This window comes from Electrophorus electricus, chromosome 6, assembly GCF_013358815.1.
Source record: "Electrophorus electricus isolate fEleEle1 chromosome 6, fEleEle1.pri, whole genome shotgun sequence".
Classification (NCBI taxonomy): Eukaryota; Metazoa; Chordata; class Actinopteri; order Gymnotiformes; family Gymnotidae; genus Electrophorus; species Electrophorus electricus.
The window spans coordinates 11265799-11280338 of record NC_049540.1 but is presented as its reverse complement, the minus strand read 5'-3'; the positions used below and the strand labels follow the sequence as shown (position 1 = coordinate 11280338).

The following is a 14540-nucleotide window of genomic DNA, read 5'->3' as shown; positions in this document are numbered from 1 at the left end:
AAAAAAAAAATTGTTACACAAAATCCCCCGACAACATTCTAGTAATGCACGATGAGGAAACTTAGAAATATACCCTTTGTGAACACCTAACCATCACACTTGTGAATTCCATTCCAAAACCATAGACATTAATATGTAATTGTCTATATTAGGATTAATTCATCCTTTGAAGTTAGAACTGCCCTCGCTATTACGGAAAAGATTTCCACAAGATTTATGACTTGTCTTGTGGAATTTGTGTCCAGAGCATTTGATTTTTGGATGATTTTGGCTTGCAAATGGACATTCTAATGCCCACCAACAAACTTTACTGTGGGCAATGTGCATCCCAGTGGCTTTCCTGGCATCCACCAAACCCGACTCATCCTTCTCAATGCTATAGTGAAGTGTGATTCATCATTGTAGAGAACATATTCCCACTGTCCTAGACAATGGCAGCATGCTGTACACCACTCCATCTGATCTTGGCATTCCACAGACTGTAGGCTTGGGTACAGCTTTTTAGACATGGAGACCCATTTTACAAATCTCCCAATGCAGTTTTTGTGCTAATTTTGCTTTCAGAGGCAATTAGGAACTCTGTAGTTGGTTATGCAATAGAAGATATGTGATTTTTATGTTTGGGGACTGCTGGCTATGTACATTATTGCTACACCTGGTAGCAATGGGTGTGGTAGAAACACCTAAACTAAATAATTAAGAAGTTTGTTCAGAAACATTTAACCATAGTGCAAGGAACACAAGTCAATTATATTGAATTATATTGAACCTTGCAAGTCAATTATAATATGTACAATATGTTTTGAAACAAAACAGTAGCATATTGTCAAAGCTAAAATGAATGCAATTTGAGCTGCATTTTACTGATGCCCAGATGTTTTTGAGAATAGATTTTTAAAACTCCAAGACACGTAAAATTGACCCTGTATCCATTTTAAACTTCATCTTTTACAAATCATGCTTCTTGCAAGTTATTTTATTTACAAAATGTAATCAACAATGTGCATTTATCTTATTCAATCTCATCACTCAAACATTTCCACAGCACAAATGCTGTCATTTTGAATTTTGATACAGAAAAAGTCCAAAGTCCTTTTGGAACTAAAAGCAGCAAACTAATCTACTATCCAATGATGCAAAATATAAATGATTCTTCCCGCTGCAGATGTGGCTCAGGAAAACATAAAAATATAAAAACACACATACATATGTAAATTAGTACATTTCAGTGCAGCTCACATAACCCTGACAATAATCTGGCGTCCTATCCAATACATTTTTGCCAAAACAGAAACCGGATTCAAGTTCAGCAGGTCCAGTAGCGTCCTGTAAGAGAGCCAGTGCTTCCTGCAAAATGCTGATTTCGGGGCCGTCTCAACCATGGTGTACTGCCAATGGGAGGTGAGCGACAAAGAATTTGAGGTGTTTCACTGAGCGTCCAAGTTTGAAGCTGCCACTATCCCATGCTGCCTTAGCCTGGCTCTGAGCATCTGGTTTTTAGATTTCCACTCTTCTACCTGTAAGCATACATGCGTTCATGTGTAGAAGTACATAACATGCACAAAGAGCAATTTGAAAAGGAGAGACACAGAAGACAGATAAGCCTCAAACACAGCTGTCAGTCATCCTGTATTTTCTTGTGTAGGAAAATGAGGCTCATTGTGGGGGCTCTACCTCTTGTCTCAGTAGGTGGTTGTCCATTCTCTGTCTCTCCAGGGATTCCAGTCCTTTTCCTAATTGAGCATTGCTCTGGCGCAGTTCCTGAATGTAGTCACAGGCTTTTGACAAGATCCCCCCTTTACTCTAAGAGAAACAATGGGAACTGAAATGGTTACTTCAGTGTGAAAGAGGCTGCCTCAGTAGTGATCTGGAAATGGCTGACAATCAACAGTCCTTTGAGTCAGCTTACATCACTGACTGTGCACTGTGTGTGTACTGAACTGAGGCTGACTTTCAGTGTGGTCTCCTGCTGAGAGGGTTCGGACACACCGCCCACCTGGCTGTTTTTGGTTGTGTCCACAGTGCAGTCGGGGATGGTTTTAGACAGCTGGACGATCCAGTTGTTGATTTTGTCCCTGCGCCTACGCTCCACTAAGAAAAGGAAATGAAGAAGAAAAAAAAAAAAAGGCTTGGCAGGTCAACATCAAAGTCAAAAACACACTGCTTACACCAAATTCACAGTGCAAAAACATTTCTTCTTGAGCAATGTTCATTTCAAATATTTTTACCTAAAAATAAAAGTGCTTTCATTTTTAAATGTTTATACTTAAATGTGGGGGTTTTTTTTCCCGATGTTTGCATGGAGATGCCTAAGAAGTGGCCCTGCAAGTGCAGAGTAATCACATTATTCACGCCAATAATGAGAGCCTCTCCCAGGCGCACAGCTGGGTAGCTGCCTGACTACGACAAGCTGTGCCCTCTGCCTGGAAGTCCAAAGTTGGCTGCCTTCACCATGAGTCACCAGGATCAGTTTCCTGGATGATGTCCAGTAACAATAAAGTGATGTCCAATAAGTAATAATGTCAAATAGCAATAAATGTCCAATAATACAGAGGAACAATGAATTAAAAAAAGGATTTAATAAGTGTTGGTCAATTCAGCATTTTGTCTTTTGATTTGGCAAACACATTTTCCACTGATATGAGGTTTATACAAAGCGCAATGTTTGTTTTCTGTTAGGGGCCAGTTCATAAAGATAGTTTTCTTGGCAAATGTTAGTTAAAAGTGTTCTACTGGTTTCCCAAGCTACATTAATTAGACATATCTCCTAGTAATAGTGACGGTGAAAGTGCAATAGGATAGCCCAAAAGAAGTGATGGTCCATCAGTGATTTGATGTCAGAAGTGTTTAGATGGCAGATGGCATGTAAACAGTTACAAGGGGTGTTTTTAATGCACATTTCAGAGTTTATAAATTTCATTTTGTACATCCTTCACCCAATAATGTGTACTTTGAAGACATACCCTATATTGTAAACTAGACAAACTGGTATCGTTAGCCATGTAAAAGACATTCTTGCAGGTTTTGGGTTTGGGAGTAATTTAGTTGGTTCCTTCTCCCGATAGCAGGGATACTGTTACACACATCACATTTGGATGTTACATAGAGTAAGAATGTGGAGAACAGAGCAAGAAAGCAGAGAATGTGGGAATAAAGGTGAGGGGAGTTATAATAAGATTTCTTTTAATTCTGTGGCCTTTTCACCAAGCTGTCAGTCACTGTCATCATTTGAAACAGGGCTTAAACATGCGTAGTTGGGCTAATGAATAGCAAGTCCGATGATTTCTTTGCATCATGTTTGATTCATTTCAATCCAAAAGATGTCCAACTGATTGGGACAGAGCCATTTCAGTAGGGGCTGGTTGGAGAAAAACTATCTCGCTATTGGTTCAATATAAATTAAAGGAAGAGTGGCTATCCCTGCCTAGTAACTTTGGTGCATCAATCCACTAGTATTGATTGTGGCCCTAGGCAATGTGTAGTCTTGACCCAGTTAAGAAATTATTTTTCCAAAACCTTATTTTTTCTGATGGAATTTTCTGAGACACAACTCATGTTTGAACAGGAGAGTGACATATAAAGCTAACTTGTCTGAGAATGCTGGTAGGTGACTGCATCTTTAAATACATTTAATTAGGATTATTTGTGAACTGGTTGACTTTCAATTAGGGCAACTAAGGCCTTATGTCAGCTCTGTATATAACAAGATCCAAAAAACTTGACATTGCCTTAGAGCACTAAGAGGGGCTTTTAAAGGAGATCTAATAAAGAACTGGCCTTAAAATCAAGCTACGAAAAACTGGCACCATCTACTGCAGAGATAAACCACAAACAACTTCAAACAATGAAAACAGGGCTCGGGACAGAAGTATCATTCTTTTCATTAATGTTTCAGTAAAACCATGAAGAGGCAGCTCTGAGGCAAACAAACGGGTGCTTTCTGTGCATTATGGAGAGAACAAGCTGCCTGTATCCACTCACCCACCCACTCACCCACTCACCCACTCACCCACTCACCCACTCACCCACTCACCCACTCACAATCTGTCTCTCTCTCAGCATGTCTGAAGAAACACACAAGGAAGTGTCCACCACCTCAGCTGGTCCCATGGGAGCAGCTCTGGGGCAGCAGTTGACCTCGTACCCTCATTGTGCTGGGCTCTCCTCTTGTCATCTCTCGAAGTGCGAGGGGCCTCTGTCTTACTGCAAAATTTAAAATAAGAAAAAAGGTCATTAAAAATATATACATTAATTGTTCAGGATTTGTACATGTCTGTGAGCATAGATCTGCACCTCTGATGAGATGTGCCTAGTACATCTTGGGGTGACATCATCACATACAGTTGACCTGGGAAGGAATATTGATACAGATATATTGATACAGGAACACAGATATTGTTACTACACTGGCCAATGTTTTAGAGAAAAATGCATAAAGCAATAGACTAGTCCTACAACTAGCAGCATCTCACTGTGAAATTTAATAGGAACAAGTGACACACTGGTGGTAAGAGCATTGTGCTATTATTTTTTATTACCTCATTTGTTTTTCCTCTTGTTCTTACTTAAACTTTTTTAATGTTGTACAAAAAGAAAAAAGTAGAACTCCTAAGTTTTAAAAATATAGCCCAAATGTGGCATTACCTGTGTACCACACCTTCTTCCTAGCCATATATTTGCCATCAGTGCAGGACCATTTTTATATGACAGCTTGCATTTTATTTATTATAACCCACTCAATATACTGTACATATGACATAGAAGGGACAAATAAACCAAATTAACACATTATTGCACCTTAGCAGCCTCATGACTATGTGAAAATGTATGTAATCAACCCACACAGAAACATTCTTATGCAGATAAGAGACTGACATAGGCCTTTAGTACGTAAACCGCCATCAAAGTCACCTGTAGTTGCAGGCTGACTGAGCAGCGAATCAGACGCATGGACGTTGGTCACCATGGTAGCTGGGGCAGTGTCAGCAATAGTGGCCGGATAGTAGTAGTGGGTCTCTGTGCCCTCTCCCTCCAGACCATCAGCCTGAGAGAACACAGCCTGTAGACACACACAGATCAAACCGGTGACACATAGCTCTGACCACCCTAGTTCAACAGGAAAACATAGTTTAAAGCACAAAGTTCCTTTACAAAATCCCCAGAATTTACAAGAAGGGGGACAGATCAAAATACCTGTGTTACAGCTGGTGTCCCAGACTGGGTGGCCGCTGGAAAGCCGGCTACCACGCTAACTGCTGCGGTTCCATCCGCCTGTGCATCCACCTGCCCATCAGCCAGGTGAATCACCCGGTATGTCACCTGTGGCACAGGGGGTTGCAGGGTTAACCTCACAAGTGTCTCACATTGCCCAGAACAAAGAGTCTCTCCTCTGAATTGGCTCTGTGTTATATGGCAGGAGAACTAAACAAACTACAAGTTAAAGCAGTTCAAATCTCAAAAGCAGCTGCCTTTATAAACAAACAAGCTCCTGACCTTACCGGCCCTGTTCTTCCTTCCGTTTTGAAAAAGTACTTGATTGGCTGATCTGTGGAAAAGGTGGCAGCTGACTGGATGGCTGCAATGGCAGATGGATCATCAGCTGCGCCAACAGAGTCTTTCACAGAAACAGAAGCACAAAATCTGTCAAACAAGTTAGTCAAGTCCAACAAGCCATCCAGTTTATATAGCTTACCACACGCTGCACAGGCTTTACTACAGGGGCTGATGTTTACAAAACCATGAACATTAAAGAACATTTGCTTAGTGGAATGCAGGGAGCAATATGTTGGTGGGATTTTCACTCATTTTTCTCTGCTGCTTTCAAGATAAAATGCTGTGTCTAGCATAAGGGAGAACAGTTTTTCAACTGGCCTACCTTCCTCAATGATAGGAACATCCACTTCTGGATCTGGGCTTTTCTGTTGCCTGTGATGCAAAGGTTCCAAGAGAAAAGTTATACCTCAGAAAAGAGACAGAAAATGTCTTTAATTGAAAAATAACTCTCTCTCAAACACACATATACACAAGTAGGCTTAGTGTGGTTTGCTTTATTTATTTGCAATGAAAAAGACAAAAACAGTAAACAATGTAACAGCAAACAGCTGTAGTCTTACACTAACAAAGTCTCACACTAACAGAAGACTTAAACAGGGAACAACATAAACATGGATTTAAAGTCTTACACTAACCCTGTGTTATACCACAGGAGAACTAACAGAGATCGTCATCAAAAACTAATGCCCAGCCTGGTGCTCTGAAAGTGTCACAATGCATAACAATCAGTAGTGTCACAACACAAATATTAAAAACAAAAAGTACGTCAAAGATGGAATGCAAAGAGGTTGACGGGTATGTGCAAGAACACCAGATGTGTGTACGCTGTCCTTCCGTTTGATGAACATGTAGTTCTATATTTTTTACCACTAATTTCGTACAAGATGAAACATTTGTACAATATAAGAAACTGACCTAGGACACTTAATGTGAATGCTTATAGCATTGGAGAAATTATCTTGTTACTCCTCGCTTTCGTGGGTAATACAGTAGTACAAGTAGACAGTCGGTAATGAACCTAAAGGAGCAACTAACTAACGCTAACTAGATCAACATAAAATGACATTATTGGCGTTATATATTATTTTAACATGTGAATTTACCCACCCACATCCCATGTAGTTCGCTAGCTGGACTCTTGACAAAAGAGAAGCTAGCTAGCGTTAGCTACTTATACGGCTAACTAGCTATACAGATACATTTATTTATTCCAGAGACCAGCTCTGCATTTGTGCATCAGTTGTCGCACTTGAGTGAAACTCACCCCTTCATGGTGTGAAGTCACGGACCTCCGAAGCTCCAAGGCTATAGTCACTTTCTTTCAGTTTTCACAATTCCCTAATGCTAACACTGTCAAATGTGTCCCAAAACTAGGAAGGGAAAATGTAGCTAAACTCCAAATACGAGCCTTGCAATCGTAGCTATGCTCCAACGCAGTTCAACACCAGGTTGTAATCGCTACTTACATAATAGCATCGCTAGCTACCTAGCATCCGTACCTTAGACAGGTTGTACTAAACAGACCCTTACACAAACTAGCAAACGTAGCTAACGCTAGCTACTATTTCTAGTGTTTGTTGCTAACTAGCTAGCTAACGCTGGGGTTCTGCTTCTCCTGTATTAGCTAACTAGCTTACCCTGCGCAACTTTTCTTGCCAGTCGACAACCTAGCTAGTTATTCAGCATTGCCAGTACGCAACAAATAAACTAATATCCCCACGCTGCCCAGACAACCCAAAGGTATGCAAAGGCTAAGAGCCGTCGGACTTTCAAAGCTAGCTATTTTGGCTAGTTAATTACGTTGGCAATAAATAAATAAATAAATAAATAAATTTTATATATATATATATATATATATATATATATATATATATATATATATATATATATATATAAAAAAAACCTATGAAAGGCTGAGGGCTTTTAGCTACTGGTAAGTAAAACAAGAAGAAAAATACACAGAGTAAAGCCTTAACTTAATCTAAACAAGTGACGATATGTAGTATAACACTGTAGATCAATTATTCCTTTTATGCAAAATTACCATAAAAACTTGAAACTGGTATCCAGACGTATGTTTTGCGCATGCGCTTTCTATTAAACTACAAACGAGCACAATAAAAACATAATCCGCTAGAGGGTGTAATTTGAAAATAAACTGCTGAAGGTCAGTATATATATGCATAACACGAATCAGAAAAACTGATTTTAAAAATTTTATAAGGCACGCTGTCAATAGCATAAATGCAACAAGAACAGTACACATATGCTGATCAAGTTTTCATATGATCTACTCATGCATGGCAGTTAGTAACAATGTCATTATCAACAATTCCAGTGTATAAACATGCTGCAAGAGCAAATAAGAAGAATGCAGAGGAAGAATGCAGGTACAAGTTATTACCATCATCAATACTGGCTTCATAATACAAACGTACCAGTGACACACCGAATGGATGACAGACATGGATTTTATGATTTAGTATTGCAAAGCACTTTGAGGATGGGGGCAAGAAGGACGCCTCTTTTTTTCAGTGCAGAATGGAACTTTTTGCCGTCAGTGTCGCGGCAGAACCACCCATAAATGCGCAGGCCAAGCTTCGCTCTGAGAGAGGTGGGGTGGTGGGGGACTCACAGCAACTCGGAAAATAGAGGGAAGGTAAGAAGAGCCAACAGCAGAGCCGCACCTCTTTGCTGGAGAACACTCCAAGCAGAGCAGGTCGGGAGAAGTTCTGTTGAGAGAACACGTGCACATATCAGTACCTTTGGAGGTGTTACACCCAGATAAAGAAGGCAAGAGTGACTGGCATAAATTATGAAGCTTTGGTGCTGCAGAACACTTTGTTTTGGAACACTCCGACACATGCAGTCTGTATGCATATATAATATATTCTAGAATTTTCAGAACTATTGGTGGCCAGGATCAAGCTGTGAGCCATTTTTGCATTTCAACCAGTATGGTAAAATGCTTTTCTTTTTGTTGTTTACATCTAGCAAGCAAATTTATCCATACACATTTGTACTGAGTGAGTAAGGAAAGAGTGAAAGAAAGATGGAGAGTGAGAAGATAGCATTTCTTTAAAAACTGAAGTTGTTTGATGGGCTTACTCTTGTCCACAGATGTTGACATTGTCCCTGAACCAGTCTGCATGATAGTGCAGCTGTAGTTCTTGGGTTTGTCATCTGCTAAGCCCGTCAGATTCAGGTGGCACACCTGATTAACAATAGTCACAGTAGCCCTGTTTTTGAAGGTACTGTCCTGAACTGCTTTGACATCAGTAGACGCCACCACTTTGCCATCTGTTTTAAAGGTGCAGTTTGGGGGTGGACTGCTTCCTGCTGCTGGGGTGAAGCTGCAATCCATCTTCAAGTTGTTTTCCTTGGTCAAGCAACCAGTCAGCTGCGTCACTGTCTGAGCAGTGGCCGAGCCTGGCAAGATGAATTTTTACTTTAATATTTAGCAATATAAGACAAACACCAGCCAGCATTACAAAGCACATTTATGAATAATCCCACTGCATAAAGTGTCTTATGTCTGTATCAGTTATAAATTACATTGAGGTAGCTGGCTTTGTGTAATATGTGTCTAGTATATCTATTGAAGTGTTGGATTTATATAGCATAACTTACAATATATAACTGAGGAAAGGAAGGAAAGATATGAGTGAGATCTTACTCAGCAAACAGATTGATGCCAGGACACAGTAACTCATCATTTTCATTTCAGAAAGAACACACGGAAGCCTGGGGACAGAGCATAACTGAGCACTTACAGATCAATAATGGATAATTGCATTTTAAGATCTAGTGCAGACACATGCATGGAATGGACAATTGAGCGCTGAAAAAAGTTGCCATTTCAATCTGATTAGAGCCCAGTTTAATGGCATTGGAAGATAACAAATTTACGTCCAAACCTTAAAAGGGGGAACTTTATTTTAAAATGTCTACTGCAGGTATGACGCATGAAACAGAAGCTAGCGACAATCTAGCAAAACATAAAATTACTACTGGCCTGTTAAGTATAGTGAAACTATAAATATAGATAACTACTCAAAACTATATAATTTGCTATTCCCAATGACAAATTATTTCTATTATTACTCAGATGCATTACTACAGATGTGGCATATGGGTGGGGTCCCAACAGGCCCACACAGCAAATCTATATCATTATTACCAAATTAAAAACATTTCAATATTGTTTTGAACAGTGTTATAGGCTGTAATCTTTATCACAAATACCCTATTTATTAAGATGAAGATAAAAAGCCGTTACAACGCGAATTACAGATTCAAAAAGGTATTGCCATGTCTAGGCACGGTTTGCCTACATTCCTTGGGAAGAAGTATATGATCTCTTGTCTGGAATTCATGTAATCTGAAAACCGCATTTTATCTCCTCACGGGAATTGGGGAAAAACATACATCGTCTACCGTTTGGAAAATGATCATCACAACAGGCTACAAATATTATGGAACCTATAGTTCTACGTCTTTAGTACCAAGGAACTGTCACAAAGCATAGCAATGAAAAGTCCCGAGTTACCTCATGTTACCTATCCGAGAACGCTTGTACAGAAAAAAAACCAGTCTGTGCAGTCTAATACTCTGTTGTCTAATGTCTCTAATGTCTGTTACTTTGCGACGCAATTTGATTAATCGCGGTATATACATATATCTTACCGTTTGTTTTCCTTGGATGTGGGAGCTGTCCGCAGCAGGATCGGTTTGGTCCCCAGCTCTCACTTGTGAAAGTGAGATGGAAGGAAAAGCCAATGCTCGCGATACGCCCCTGCTGAATTGCTAAATGTCGTTTTGAAAGCTTTTGAATTTCCGGTGTCAATGAAAGAATATTTAGCAACAATTCCAGTTTCATAAAAGTTTAGATTGAACGACGTTTTAGTTAAAAGTAGCTCAATACCTGCCTGTCTGCATCAATTATCTGAAATACGTCTTGTGAGACTTACGTTGCCTGAATTTTATAGGTAAAAGGTAGTCTAGTTTTAGAATAGTTAACGGATTCCTAACTAGCTTGGTTATAATTCCCCAAAATTAACTGTCACGTTTAACTGCAAGAACTGTTGGGCTTAGTTGTAGATGCAGTTTTTTAAAATGCACAAATTAATAAAAAAAAAATAAATTTTTTTTTTTTTTTTTTTTTGATCAGAATTCTTATTTCCGACATGCTATGTAGCACTTTCTGGTAGTTTTAGTGCATGCGGAATCTTTTGGCTGTAGGACCTTTGATATGTAATGTTATCAATCTTAGATGCTGAATGTAGGGTCCAAGATAGGAGATCTTCTCTCTCTGGACATTGCACATCTGCTGGGTTTTAACTGAACAACTAAATTAGTTTACATGTAAAATATTATGTGTGGTTGAGCATGGTCTACAAGAGAGACGGTCCTTGTGAACCAGCAGGTGATCAGTTTGGATGCACCTGTGCCTTCTTTATAAGTAGACTATATGTAAACTGTGTTTTCTTTAGCTAGCTACCAGATGTGGAGAGAGGAAATTTTACAGCAATGAGCTCAAACTAAGAAGTCAAAGATGAAGAAGGTGAATTAAATAAAAGAACTTGTGTTGCCTAACCTGACTTCCAAATCTTCACATTGCTTGGGACTTTTACAAACATACTTAACATATAAGACAGATAGGTGATACACAGATGCACATATATGTTTGAATGTTTACCAAAAGGTTCCTTTCTCACACCAACTAATAACAATGTTATAAATAAACAGACATTAACAGTCTACAGTCTGTGTTCCTTTATTTGCCTCACTGTTTCACTACATACATCCTTGCACAGGTGAGAAAGGGGATGAAGTGCAACAGAAAATAAACATACATGTCAGCCATATCAGAGTGAGGATACAGGCCTACCTTCAATTTATTGCAAAATACACCACACTGGTAGTAGTCAACATAGCCAAAATGCACATGGAAGTAGCACTGGGAGTGCCTCTGGACCGGGACTGCGTATATGGATATTGACATATTAAACATATTAAGTGAACAATGTGTGTTCTCAGGCTGATGTTTAAGTGCTGCTCACCACATACCACATATGCCAACATTGCCTTTCTAAGCTCATTTCCAACCCATCTCCTGTGAAATGCACTAAAATCACATTCGGAAAAGTGATGCATGGGATGCATGGAAAGGCGTATAATAATTTGTAGCACCTTGTGATTTATTAATAACTGCCTACTGTTGTTAAAGGCATAGGTTGGACTGATCATCTTTATTCTGCATTTTATAATAACTCCTTTCCACTTAATATGAATCTGCTCCTTGTTCAAAACTGTCCTTGACTTCTTTGTCTGAATTTGATCAGGCCAATGTTGTCTGACACTGCAGCCATTCTGGCCTACCTTTGCATAAGAGTTGCAATACAATATGACCTCACTGTGGTATTGGTGTGTGATTGTACTTCAGAACTGAATGTCCTCTGAGTCACACCAGATACGGCAATGGCACAGCAGAGAAACCAAACTTGTGTAGGTAAGTCAGAATCACATGTGAAGCATCAGAACGCATTCTGCTGTGAATGAATGGCAAGTACCACTACCACTAGTCATTAACAGGGCATTACCAGGACATCCATAAAATGTTTTCACTCTTTTTTTGTTTGTTTGTTTGATTTTTTTCAAATATTTATGTAGCAAAAGATAACTAAAAATATTATTCAATGTGGTGAATTTATAACTGCTGATGTGACTGGTGGTTTAGATAAATCTAGAAAAAAGCATGATGGGGTTAACTGTAGTCTGAGATAAAAAATATATGTGGCAATTCTTTGTAAATGTTACTTTTGTTGTTTTAAATTTTGATATGACAGCTCACAGGAATACCAGGCTTAGTGTTAAACTACTTCTGAAGGGTTAAGGACACCAGACCATACACTTTTTCTTAGTATATAATAAGCATGTGTTAGCCTGTGTATTGGTGGACAGTTGGTGAAAATGTACATTTTGAGCTTTTCCATGTGCTTCTGTAGCTCCCCTGAGAGAGCAGGTAGCACATAGTAGAAGCAACACCAAGATCATGGGTTTGGTTTCCAAGTTATACGGATCAATATTTAGGGCACTGGATAAGAGCATCTGTCAAATGCTATAGATGTAATATTCTCAAAGCTAAGTCTTTAATCTATGTTCAAGTGAGACACCTGCCAGTATGATGTTTTGTCCACAGCAAGTGTTTATGGTGTGCTGAATTATATATGGGGCATTCTACATATGTGACTGAGATTAAAGTGACTAAACAGGGCTGGGTTTCCCAAAAGCACCATAACACAATCATCATCCTTAAATGACAGAGCGAGTATCATACTGAACACTCTAAAACACTATTTAAGATGATCATAACACTATGATGCTTTTGGGAAACGGGGTATAGATGGATGGTAAAGCAAAAGTAAGGCTACATTCACACAGTATATAATAGTGGCCCAGATCTTTTTCTTCATGTGTGATATAGAGGTGTTATCTGTGGGGCAGCGTGAACAGCCAAAAACACACTGAATCTGACACTTTCAGTTCCGATTTGGTTATGTTCACACAGCAGGTAAAACTGGCCTAAATCCAACTTTCTAACCAAATAGATTTTGTTGCTAGTGTGTTCACAATTTTTTTTCAATGTGACTAGCAACATGTCTTTCCAACGATACTAATCTAAACAAATCACACTCGTAAATTGACCTACATGTGCAAAAGAACAATTTTTCATGTCATGCTTAATTAGAGGAAAATCATCAAAATGGAGTCAGCAGAAACAGCCCCTAGCCTAAAGTTAATGCTTGTGTTAATCTGCAGTGAAGGCCTGCTGTACATTTGGAAAAAATCATTCTTGAGAGCAAGGAGGCAAAAGAGAGCCAAGATTTCAATGATCGGTTTCTGTGTAGTCAGGGCAGCCACTTCACATCAGTGTTTATGGTATCTGTTACCTCACTATCCCACCACTGAAATCCTCCCTCACTGTTTTCATCAACCTTTACTTCCCAGAAGTGCAAAATTATTAACAATGTCAAGTTGCATTCATGTAAAAGTTTCACGAAGTCCAATCTGGCTGTTCAAAATGGGATGCATTTGAGCATTGAGCCACCTCAGCTGCTGTGGCTCCTCCCACCCCGTGACGTTTTCAATTGCTTTGGCTCCTCCCACTTCCTCCCCCAGCCACCCGCTTTTCTGCCTCCCTCATTCCCTCCCATCCTAGAATGATGTGAAAGCCCTGGGTTGACTGGGCAGCTGTTCCAGGCTCGTTCCTGTGCCAGATGGGTTTCGGTCGCACTTACACTCATCAAACCCAAACTAGGCCTTCTAAGAACCTGGAGCAGACTTCTGTTGCTTACTTGTTCTTACTACTTGTTGTGTTTTGTATTGCTGATTTTATTCCTGTTGTGGTGTCAAACGTTGACCAGAGGAGGATGGGCTCCCTCTTTAAATCTTGGTTACTCTCAAGGTTTCTGCCTCATGTTCTTAGGGAGATATTCCTTGCCCCTGTCACCTTTGATTAGCTCACTTGCGACTTGGACAGTAAAGCTGGTTTGTGACAATGGCTGTTGTTCAAGGTGCTACATAAATAAATTTGACTTTGACATTTGAAAAATCTCTGTCACTTATCAAGAAAAAGACTGGATTTGGGCCATTTTTACCTGATGTGTGATCATACCCTTTTATATGTGGCACTGAAATCTGATACATATCCAATACGTATCCTATATGTATACTTTGTCTGATATGTATCCTATATATACTCAGTCTGAACAACCAGATCAGAATTCATGCAACTTTTACATCAATCCAACTCAACATTTGTCATAATTATGTGCTACTGGGAAGGAAAAAACCCAATATATCCTAGCTTTGTTTTGATTCCAGTTATTCCTCTCTGTTGAAGTAGCTCCCATGACTCCACATAGACCCATAATTAAGGTCTTGGCCCTCTTTCCTCTTCTTCACTGTAAAGATAATTTGATTCT

At 39.4% G+C, this 14540-nt stretch overlaps 3 protein-coding genes across 4 annotated transcripts in view; all 3 read right to left on the bottom strand.

Annotated features, from left to right (window-relative positions):
- Positions 1-960: 960 nt before the first annotated feature.
- Positions 961-7364, bottom strand: usf1l (upstream transcription factor 1, like). The gene is made up of 10 exons (XM_026998593.2): positions 6818-7364; positions 5876-5925; positions 5499-5614; positions 5194-5319; positions 4912-5059; positions 4294-4348; positions 4145-4203; positions 1997-2091; positions 1675-1803; positions 961-1517 (listed from the first exon to the last, which is right to left on the bottom strand). The coding sequence occupies exons 1-10, from the start codon at positions 6823-6825 to the stop codon at positions 1428-1430; spliced, it is 876 nt and encodes a 291-aa protein (XP_026854394.2). The 5' UTR covers positions 6826-7364; the 3' UTR covers positions 961-1427.
- Positions 7365-7756: 392 nt separating this feature from the next.
- thy1 (Thy-1 cell surface antigen) lies at positions 7757-10348 on the bottom strand. Its single transcript, XM_035527358.1, has 4 exons — positions 10240-10348; positions 9230-9297; positions 8662-8982; positions 7757-8285 (listed from the first exon to the last, which is right to left on the bottom strand). Exons 2-4 carry the CDS (start codon positions 9273-9275, stop codon positions 8185-8187), a joined length of 468 nt encoding a protein of 155 aa, XP_035383251.1. The 5' UTR covers positions 9276-9297; positions 10240-10348; the 3' UTR covers positions 7757-8184.
- A 965-nt stretch (positions 10349-11313) lies between these two features.
- The window catches only part of si:ch211-215c18.3, a 5589-nt gene continuing 2362 nt past the window's right edge, over positions 11314-14540 (bottom strand). For both annotated transcript variants that reach the window (XR_004776225.1, XM_035527571.1), the window contains one exon: positions 11314-14540. This exon is cut by the window's right edge and continues 523 nt beyond it. The gene's annotated coding sequence lies outside the window, so the exon portion shown is untranslated.